Here is an 11281-nt window from a genome sequence, read left to right on the forward strand (position 1 = left end):
TCAGATTTAAATTGATGATTTTAGAAGTTTGACCTTGAGTTGACCTTTGACCTCAAAAACAGTTGGTTTCCAAATTCAGTGATGCACTTTGCAATTGCTGCTTAATTTTCAGATTAATCAGATGAAAATTGACAATTTTTCAGATAAAATTTAATGATTTAAGAAGTTTGACCTTGAGTTGACCTTTGACCTTTTGACCTCAAAAATAGCTGCTTTCCTAATTCAGTGAGGGACTATGCAAATCCTGTTCAATTTTCAAATAGGATGTAAATTGACAAATTTTCAGTTGAAAATTGATGATTTTAGAAGTTTGTCCTCTGAACCTTTGATCTCAAAAATAGTTGGTTTCCCAATTCAGTAATGTACTCTGCAATTGCTCTTTAATTTTCAAATCAACCGAATGAAAATTGACGATTTCTCAGATAAAAAGGTGATTTTAGAAGTTTCATCTTGAGTTGACCTTTGACCTTTTGATGTCAAATATATTTGGTTTTCCAATTCCGTGATGCAATATGCAAATCTTGTTCAAATTTCAAGTCAATTGGATGAAAAATTACAATTTTAGAAATCTTATTTCAAGATGAGCTTTTGACCTTTGACCTCAAAATCAATAGGCTTCTCAGTTGAGACTACCTCTTCAGCTTGGTAAAGTTTCATGATGATCGATTTGGAATTGTGACCTGTAGAGAATAAACAGACAGACAAACAAACAGACAAACAAGAAGACGTCGTGCAGAGCATGCTACTTGCAAAATCCATGAAACAAATTTGACCTCAAAAATAATTGGTGGTTGAATTCAATGACCAAATCTGCAACTCCTCTTCAAATTTCAAGTGAATTGGATGAAAATTGACAATTTTAGAAACTTGGCCTACATTGACCTTTTGGCCTATGTTGACCTCAAAAATAATTGGTGGTTGAATTCAGTGACCTGACAGTTTTGAGGCACGTGTGCATACTCTATGTTATAAAACCATTTATTTCGGTTTCAGTGTAACGCCACAAGTATAGCAGCTATGGTCTGCATTTTATTTCCGACTCAGTCGAATAACTTCCTGTGCAATTGCCAATGTTTGGATTTGCTAACAGTGGGTGGCTTCATGGTTTGTGGCCTTTTGGATGTTTCCTATCTCCCAACCGATTCCCTTTTCCATAGTGCATGAGATAAATGGCAGGACATGATGTAGTTCCATAATTGCCATGAAATGTCACCACTGGAATGTGCATGCGTGACCTTTTGCAGGGATTGTGAATTGAAATATTTTGGCAGGTAGATGCATGCATGCATTCAGCCCTTAAGATGCTCATTGTACACAAGGCTTTGTTCTTCATCATTAGAAATAAATTAACAAAGGAGGAGGCACACGACTGTGTTTGACATTGCATATATCTTATATTACTGGTGTGGTGTATCTCTGAGTTATGATCTCCACCACCGAAGGTGGACAGAGGTTTTGTTTTCACCCCTGTCTGTCTGTTTGTTGTTTGTTTGTTTGTGAACAAATTATCTGAAAAAGTTGTGGACGAATTTGGACGAAATTTGGTGGAGAGCTTGGGTATGTGACAAGGACGAAATAATTAGATTTTCGTGAAGATCCGAATCCAGATCTGGATCTGAGAATTTTAAAAGTGATTCTTCACCATTGGGAGATCGGGCCAAAAACGACATAACAGGATATTTCAAAAAGTTATGGATGGATTCGGACGAAACTTGGTGGGTGAGTTGGCGAGGTGACAAGAGCAAGTTAATTAAATTCTAGTTTCCAGTCCGAATCCATATCTGGCCAATCAGAGGGATACAAAACGTAAACTAATCAGCCAGGCGGAGGTATGCCCTCTACTGAGTACCATTCTAGTTGTCAATGAACTCCTTGATCTACTCCAATTTGCATCTTCTGCTCATGCCTAGTCACTTCAACAGGCATAGTACAGGGATATTACACCAAAGACTATGCCATGAGGGATGGTTCATTCAATTCAGAAACAACATTGAAATCTTTGTCTTTGTAAACTTTCATGCAATTCAGCATTCCAGAGGATTCTTGCTCCACCTGAGTTGCAAATGGGATTGATTCAAAGTGACACATGTGATAGGGAGAAGATAAATAACCCAACCGTATGGCTGGGCATTCTAACGGTTGCAAATAAAGTTCCTTTATTCAATTAAGGAAGGCTTAATTCTTCGATTAATTTGCAATTGGTGACTGGCTTTGACATTGACACAATTTCTTATTACGGTTCATAGGCATCACAAAGCTACATACTGAATATCAAAGTTTCAAATGGAGCACGTTGCCACCATTCGAGCTTCTGAATTGCATTAGATGTGGCAATAAATGTGAATTGTTGCTCCCAGGTTGCCGACTCGATGACAAAAGATACCGTTTACATTTTTGCCGCCACCATCCCTACCCCGTTTAGAATCCTGTGTGGGCAGTGGCAACTTGCTGGTATGAATGAGTCAACACAGTATGTTACAAATGGCAGTGTATTTTATTATTCAAGTAACCGAGAACCCTCACCAAACATTATAAAACAACACATCGATGATAACCTTGTTAGTAGCACATGTAATAATTGTGCCCAATGATAAAGATCTACTACTTGTCGTAAATACTTCGTTAACGACTCCAATTATTCCCACCTTCTTGTGGGAAAAGTTTTTGGCCAAATTCTTTCACAAACCTGCTGGCCAGGCAGGTCACGCGACTGAAGGTCACAGGAATTTGGAATTTATCCAGGGTGACAGCGATTACTTGCCTAATCTCCGCTAAAGACCCCGTGGGATCTTGAATGTAGACCAAGTAAGGTTAGTCGATGGGACACCCAGTTTAACTTCCATCAGAGGGATGGGTGCAAACATCGATCAATCACCCTGCCTTGCGAAACACCAAGATGACCATTTATAGCTGGGTTACCATTCAAACCCATCCGAGACAGCTCCGAGGTGTGTGCACATACCTGTATGCTACCTTGGCAGCACTGTACCATGATAAAGAGAGTCAGGTAATACTCGAAAGGTCTATTAAGTACACGATGTATAAAATACAATAATGGTTACACACATTCTTGTTCTCCGAGAGTAATCGCAAAGACTACATTACTTTAAGAGGACTTCCACCAGACCCACCAAAGCTGCACCCCCTCCTTCCTTACCCCTCTTCCGTAAATTTCTGCATCCACCACTGATCCCTCAAACAATACATGCCAGTCCAAGGTGATCATCCAGCCATGAATATATGCGAAGTAGATTGTTGTGCGGCTGATTCTCATCAAATTCAATCAAAAAAAAACTCCCTGAAATGGAGTTTTCTTCATTTTATCAATTACCTGTAGAGTTTGAGGCCAAACCACTTGGCGTCCTCGTGGAGTGAATGTTCTTTATGTGTTTCTTGATCATCATCCGAAGTTTGTTTTTCTTTGTGGACAGAAAACCAACTTCCGCAGCACTCGACTTCTCAGTTGTACTTCTGCGCATGATTATTTTCCATGATGTGGAATGGTCGGTCCGTGTCGTGACACAGGGAGTGTTGTTGCTTTCAGTCCCCCTGTGTACTCCACCCTTTGCTTTTGAACAAACACCCGAGGTGGCCTTCAGCGTGGAGTGGCTCTGAAACTGCGATGGGTGACATCCTGGATGCTCTTTAACCTGATCAGATAAAACTGAGTTGTAGCAGGTGTCATCGAAGAAGAGGGACTCTTTTCGGCGGACATGTGGGCTCTCGGTCAGCGCTATAAATCCATATGGAGTCTTGACCTTTGGTAAGTGCGGTAGTGACATGGCTGCTCGAGTAGCTGGGTCTGGATGGTCAGATACGTACTCGGACAGGTGATGCTCGTGCTGAAGACAGCAGTCCGATGAATACATCTGCACAGGCAAGATGCATTGATGTTCAAATCATTAGTACAGCAGTTTTATGAAATAACTATTTTGACAATAACACATGGAATATGAAATCTTCCCTCAACCCTGGATATGTCCTCGTCCAGACAATCATTCATAAATGACAAAGTGAGAATGTGTATTATAACTGGCAGATGTTAAGGTTGTCCAGCCTGAATTCAAATCTCAGCCCAGCTATAAACTTTCATTCCGGTGTTTCGCAGGCAGGGTGATTCATCGAAGTGTGCGCCGTCCTTTGGGTGGACGTTAAACTGGGTGTCCCGTCTGCTGGAATTAGTTGGCCTTTAAAGATCCCATGGTGTCCTTCGTGAAGAGTAGACGAGCTATTGCTGTCACCCTGAACAAATTATCCGCAAATCTGCCTGGGGGATGGCCAGACGGAGGCCCCTGGAGTACTGGCGGAAAGTGGACGCAGCGACGCACTGCTCCGGTGCATGCTCCAATACCTAACTTGACCTGAGCAAATTACAAATTCCTGCACTCACCTACAGAGGGCACTGCATCAGCGGCACAACCACTCCCTCAGCCAATGATGCTACCCTTCAGCGTTGTGCTGCACGTGAAAGACGAAGAAGAAGAAATGCCCTTTAAACGCCCCACGGTGTGCTTTGCGAAGAGTACAGGCAAGTTAGCATTGATGTCCTCACCATATTCTTGCCACATTCAAACAAATGTCTGGCCTGACCAGTCGTTTTGTGAAGACCTTGGGTCAAAAACCTTCTCACCGATCCCACAAGAAGGTGGGAATAATTTGGCCGTTAAAGCAGTAGTAGTAGTAGTAGATATTGTTGTTGCAGGATATTGTGAAAATAAAACTACTATCAAAATTTTGATTGTCAGTTGTAATTGGGATTGTTTGATTGAGTTGAGAAAATCATTCATTTTCGAGCATGCAATGCCAATAGGAGTGAAGCAGAGCCACAGCAGCCACAGTGGCAACGATGCCAACATGCCCTTATCATGCTGCAGGTGGAATGGAATGTCTCGCATGTGTATCACACCTCTCGATGTAAGCCTTCGCTATTTCCAAAAGGCATTTCAAACTTTTCGGGAGGGCGTTTGCACGAGGAGCATAAACTTTTTAATTTCTACATGTTCAACTCCTAAAGCATTCGCCCATAAGTCATAACTGCCTCTTGCAGTCCGCATCTTTAAATATCGTTTATCTACTACTTTTCTTTAGTGGAGAATGTAATAATGTGCAAGTTCGTGGTCATGAGGAGCAGTTGCACATGAGTCTCATGCAAAAGCCAAATTGAAACTGAACAGAAAACTCAAAGTCTGGACATCATGACAAAGGTCAGTTATAATTGGCATTCTTAAGTGGCAACCCTATTGTCAGAGATGAATGGTAGTGTGAATGAGTCTCCTTTTTGAGAAAAGGATGTTGCGGAATTTGAGCAAAAAAAAGAAGATGAAATCTACAAAATAACATCGAACACTTTTTAGTTTGAAATTCATCGTCAATGTGTGCAGGCTTGACGCGCACGCGCTGAATGTCTCACCTTTTGCTTCGAAAGTTCACCTGCGTGTCGTGAACCTGGAGTCGCATTTGCACAAGCACGCTGTATGGACTCGGAACGTCGCTGGCGTGACTGAGAGCGAGTCCCTCCTGTCGTAGCCTTTTGTGGCAGATCCAACGAAGGGATGGTGAACTGTGGGATGCGGTCTGGCGTCAACACGAAGCTGAAATGACCAGGATTTCCCGACGGACGACCAGACATTTCGGTGCTGGGGATCGTTGAAAGGACCTCTCGTTGTGAGGCATCACTGGTCGACAACTGCGTGAAGTTCTTCCAACCCAGGACGCCGTTCAGATGTTGGAGAAGTTGTAAACGAAGCATTCTGTGGTCGCTCAGGCCACGTCTTGCAGCTTCTCCCGCCCGGGTTTTCCCCTTTATAGGGTTTCCTTCCACGTGAACCCCACCCATCAGGTGCGGCTGCACGTGATGGTAGGTCGAGTCTCAAGAGCCTGCCTCGGTTCTCACGCAAGCATCGCCCTCGACTGCTCGACTGGAGACAATAACAAATGCAAAGAGGGGGTCATTACAGCACACACTCAGCCTGGAAGTGGCATTTCCACTTTGTCAAGCATTGCTTTTATATAAACACAGACAAGGGTGCCAACTCAACCTGGAGTGATGAAAGTCCATTCGGCGTGTTTTTTATTCACTTCTTTATTTACTTAGTTATAGGGGTAGTGGGGAGGAGGAAGTGGTGGCAATAGAGATATAAAGTATTTGCAATGCTTATATTCAAGTACATTGCATCGCTGGATGCCCACATTGCAGGATCCTGTGATAAAACATAAATCATGAAATTGGAATTCACGTTCTGCCATTTAATAATGACCTTCATTTCACCTTGACTGACATTCACCAGAATTGTGTTTCGTTCCCACAGGATAGACTCTGAATTCAACTTTGTCAGGTTTGTACAATTGTCAGGTTGAGTAGTTTTGGGGAAAAGAAGAAGTAAACTCGCCATTTGAATTTCATTCCACAAAATTTACACGTTAATATGTTTGTTTGTTTTTACCTCCACGTATACGAGGGGCAGTCAATAAGTAACCTTAACTAGCTGGAAGGCGACGATGTTTCGTGGGCATTATTGAACAATGCCACGAGAGGTACAATTGAGTTAGTGGAAGCTTTTGAGGAAGCCCTACCGTAAAAACCTATCTCTTCCGTCAAAATTGACCAAATCAAATCGGATTTTTTTATATGTTGTACTTATGGACATTACGCACAGCTTCTAGGAAATGAAATTGCGAGAAAAAAAATCGAGAAAAAAGATCAAGTGGGCGTGGCTCCGCCCACAAGGGGCGTGGGACGCCCCTCATACAAAAAGACACAACTCGACCATGATATCTAGCTTGTGTCCAAGTTTCATCAAGATCGCATCAAACGTCACGGAGCTATGCTCTGAAGAGAGTCACAAACAGACAGACAGACGGACAGAAACAACGAAAATAGTGGTCACTGCTGGCACCGGCACCCGTGAACCAAAATGGCGAAATATATTCGAGAATGTAATGTGTGTAGTTGTAGACGGCATATGTTTTATATCTATGGGGAATGGCCATGTTTTGCCCGTTTTGATCTGGCAACATTGAGTGTAACATGACGGCAGTAGAGAAATTCCAAGATGGCGGCTCCCTGAGAATCATGCACCAGGGAGGAGCAATGCTCTGTTATCCGTTTCTTGGGAAGTGAGTGTGTGAATCGCAGTGAAATCCATCGCAGAATGAAGATGCAACATGGTGATGCATGTTTATCGCTGCACCAGGTGTATATGACTGGGACAGGAAGTTTGAAAGTGGAGTGTCCAGTGTGGCAGACGCTACTCCCTCGGGCCGACCTCACATAGTCGACACACCAGAAATGGTTGCAGGATTTGAGTGCATGCCAGGGGAAAATCGTCGCATCACGCTGGATGAAGTGGTCTCCGAATTGAACATAAGCCATAGTTCAGCACACCATATCATTCACACTGTGCTGGGGTTCCGCAAAGTGTCTGCAAGGTGGGTGCCCAGACAATACACACCCGAAATTAAAGAACTCGACTTTTAAACTTGTTTTAATGCCCAAAGCTCATGCCAACCCACGAGCTGCATACAAACCATAATGACGATGACAAACAAGTTTGCCTAGACTTTGCTTTGAGATTTGGCCTGCCAATGTCATTTTCAGCATGGAGGTTCCTGCAATAGCAACTGGAGGGCCCCATCACAAACCATTCGAGGGCAATCTAATAAATAGGATTAATCGGTTGTCTGTCTGTGTTTGTCCGCACAGAACTTTCGTGTTTTTCTTCGCAACCACTTACAGGATTGAGACGAAATTTTCACCATTGGTGCGACTACTCATGTGGAACGTTTTGATGATAATTATGACGTCATAGGCCATGTGGTGTGGCAGCCATGATGGAAAAATGGAAAAACTTTGGACCTCTATCACTGAAATCGCACCAAGGAAAATATTGAAACTTCGCACATAGGAAGTACTCCTCATGAAGAATGAGTGTGATTTTTCAAATGACATCATAATTGCATATGTAGAACAATACATCCGATCAGTATGAACATTTTGAGGGTCATCTAGGCAAGTAGAAGGTCAGTCGGGCAAGGCTGCCTTCGTTAAAAATGGTGGACACAGTGGTCTGACGCTCAACGCAATGCTTTTCTGAAGTCTCTGGCACCAAAAACCGATATGAAGACATGAAAATGAAGGTTCTTGGCCTTTTAGTTTCCAAGATATAGGGTATAACTGTGGGACATGGTCATTCTTGGGAAAATGACCACCATGCCCCCAAAGGTCAAATCAGAGATGGTACTGTAGCTAAATTTACATGTACCGATATGGTGTAGATGTGTGCCAATTTTCATGCTTTTCCCACAAAGTGCATGATTTGTTCCGATTTTGCAACTATCCGCTAGACTGCTTACTATATTTTCTCTACGGAGAGGCTTCGGGGCCGTAGAGAATGACCGGGATCGTGGAAAACTGAGAATTCGTCTAATCAGCTCAAAAGGCACTGTAAGAGGGGCCTGAAGGCGCCAATCAGGACCAAGGAAGCCTGAAGGAGGGGCACTGGAGTTAGCTCCACCCCTGTCTCCTGCATATACATTTTCCAATTGAAAGACACTGGAGGCAGGGCCAGAGAGGATAAAAGGCAGGGCGCATTGTAGGGCCGAGTTTCCCGTGTGGCCTCGGATGTTGCTGGTGTGTTCGGTCCCTGTGGGTTCTGGTCGTAGGTCATTCTGCTCGGTGCACTACACTGGGAAAGAGGACTTGGTGTGTCTCGCTCAGTAGTCGGTACAGTTCAGTGCAGCGTTTTTCAACATTGCTGTGCGGACGCGGCAGGCAGACCCCAGCCGTGGCATAGCCGGGCGATCGCTGGACCCACTTCTTGGGCAAGCCAGAAGGGTACATCTGGTACCTGCTCAGGGGAGACCCTGAGTGCCTCTTCTGTCATTCCCTGGTATGCCATGTCACTGCTGGCGAATGTCTGTGGGCCCTAAGTTATCTCCTTAATAAATACTGTGTTGCTTGGTCTGTTTGTTGTGCACGTATTAGTGGGGGATTTAAAAGAGGTTTATTAAATATCATTGGATCCATTGTTAATTGCTTCTTGTACATTCTTGACCTTTGTACTTTTGTTCCAAATACAATTTACAAACCTGGTGTGGTCTCAGGGTAGATTCTGGTCGGTCTGTCAGTTTCATTTGGTGGTTCTGCGGAACCTATTAAAAGGTAAATTTGTTCAGAAGTTTGTGTCAGGATTCGCTTGGCCCTGATAAAGACTGTCTATGTGGTCGCCTATCAGTGTGGAACTCTCTCATCTCAAAGACCTCAGTCTGTACGGTAACACGGATGTGAAGGCAGGGATCTGGAACGGGGGACTGTCATGGTCGTTGGACATGACTCACCGGATTCAAACCAGCATCCGGGACGGTCTGGTGACCAGGGCCGGATTTACTTGCTTGTGGGCCCGAGGCCAAACCTTATCAGTGCCCCCCCCCCCAAAAATATCATATTGTTACGGTTGTGGAAATTCGCAGAGCACCATATAGGTCCTTAGATCAGTTATGTCGACAAGTCTGTGTTCAGATATATTTCCCCACCGATGTTTAACGGGCAATTATTCGTGTGCTGGGCTGTGATCTTTGAGGGAGCCGTTTTTCTTTTACTATCTATATTTTGGACCAACTGCTTCACAACAACCACCTCCACCACCAACATCGCTCTCATCAACCATCTCCACAACGACCACCACGACATCCCCTCACCACCTACGCAACGAACAACATCGCCTCACCTTCATCTCCGCAGACACCGCCATGTTTGCGCCAGCGATGGTGATTTCACTCACGTCCGCTCTCCTTCGTTGGCACCAGGGTCGATGATCTCTGCCACGTCCACTCGCTCCGAGCTTCGCCTCGAAATCGGATCAGGAGATCGAAGGGGGCGGAGCCAGCGGGGGTCAGAGGTGAGGGATCGGAGATCAAACCACGCCTTACGGATCCCATAAAAAGGCGCGCAGAGATGCCAACCATGCAGTTGTGCGGGGCTGCGTTGGGAGCTCGATCAGCCTGGAACCTGGAGTCTGCAGATGGACGGGAGCTAGAGAGAGCGGAGCCTGGAGCGCAGCCTGCCGTGCCTGCCGTGCCTGCCGTGCCGTGCTGAGCTGTGGGTCGCTGGGAAGAGGCCGGAGAGGAATCTCCAATCAGCGGCATAACGGTCCGAGGTGATTGGGCTCCGGAACAGTCCAAACGACGCGGAGGAACGGACGGGCTCTTAAGAGAGCATCAACTCTAAAAGAGCAAAGGCCTGTTCGTTCCTCTGAGGCATTGTCGACTAGGCCCGATCGATCGGGCCGCTCCGCGGTCACGCCAGCTGCCGTGTGGACGGGACGCCAAGGAGCACCCAGAGAGTCGCCACAAAGGCGGCAGGTAACCAGCACGACCTCTCGGAGCTCTTTCGGTCTCCCAAGCTCTGAGAAACATTAAAGGCTTACGAGCTCGGGCCTTTTCTTTCCGGGGTTTTGAATGAACGTTGTGGCGCCATTTCTTTAAGTAGAACTGTATAAGTGTACGTAATTAACAGAACGGTGGTAGTTCTTTTTCGTACTCGTGTCTTGTCCCTTACCCCCATTGCATTGAATGATTGTATACGTGCATCGGTTGCATACATGACTGCATGATTGCATATGTGTCGTTTTATGAATGAATGTTAACCCGTTCGTCGTGTCCTTTTTCCTTCAAATTGAACTGCCGTATTGCATTCAGAATATAGCTGGCTTTTAATAGCCGATAAAGTGATCGGGTCCAACGGGGCTGCGCGATAAATACACCGCTCGGTATCCGCAGAACGGAGCGAGCTGCGTACGTGGCTCGTTTCCAAGCAGCTCCCGTTGAGGTACAACCGCTCGGTCGCCTTCCCGCACGAATAATTAGGTAAATCGACAATTCGTCGATCGGACCCTGTAGAGTACTGACAAGGCTGTGGTGTGCATTAAAAACACCCGAAGCTGGGTTCTGACGTTTGATCCGGTGGGCGTCTGGCTGCGATTCGGCTAAAAGCGGCTGTCCACCCGCCGGCGGGTGGAAATCGGTAACAATATATATACATATATATATATATATATATATATATATATATATATATATATATATATATATATATATATATATATATATTGTAATGTAAAAAAAAAAAGGTTTTGGTTTTAAAAATGTTGTCAGCTTTGGAAGTGATTGGAGTTGTGCAGCTTTGGTTTCTTTTGACTTTCTCTTTTGTGAGCCTCTCATATATTTCTTCTGGGACGACATAATTCATCTATCTCATGAGAATCCCCAAGGTTCCAAGAATAAT

General features: G+C 44.7%; 1 protein-coding gene across 1 annotated transcript; it reads right to left on the reverse strand.

Moving 5' to 3' along the window:
* Positions 1-2475: 2475 nt before the first annotated feature.
* LOC147015975 (uncharacterized) lies at positions 2476-5973 on the reverse strand. The gene is made up of 2 exons (XM_085848654.1): positions 5411-5973; positions 2476-3869 (listed from the first exon to the last, which is right to left on the reverse strand). Exons 1-2 carry the CDS (start codon positions 5834-5836, stop codon positions 3324-3326), a joined length of 972 nt encoding a protein of 323 aa, XP_085704780.1. The 5' UTR covers positions 5837-5973; the 3' UTR covers positions 2476-3323.
* Between the last annotated feature and the right edge of the window lie 5308 nt (positions 5974-11281).

Source organism: Eptatretus burgeri, chromosome 12, assembly GCF_056783735.1.
Source record: "Eptatretus burgeri isolate ZD-2024b chromosome 12, Ebu_testis_v1, whole genome shotgun sequence".
Taxonomy (NCBI): Eukaryota; Metazoa; Chordata; class Myxini; order Myxiniformes; family Myxinidae; genus Eptatretus; species Eptatretus burgeri.

Coding starts and splice junctions, on each gene's coding strand:
- LOC147015975 (XM_085848654.1), bottom strand. CDS start 5,836: ATGGGTGGGGTTCACGTGGAAGGAAACCCTATAAAGGGGAAAACCCGG. Junction 3,870..5,410: donor GTGAACTTTCGAAGCAAAAG/GTGAGACATTCA, acceptor TTGCCTGTGCAG/ATGTATTCATCGGACTGCTG.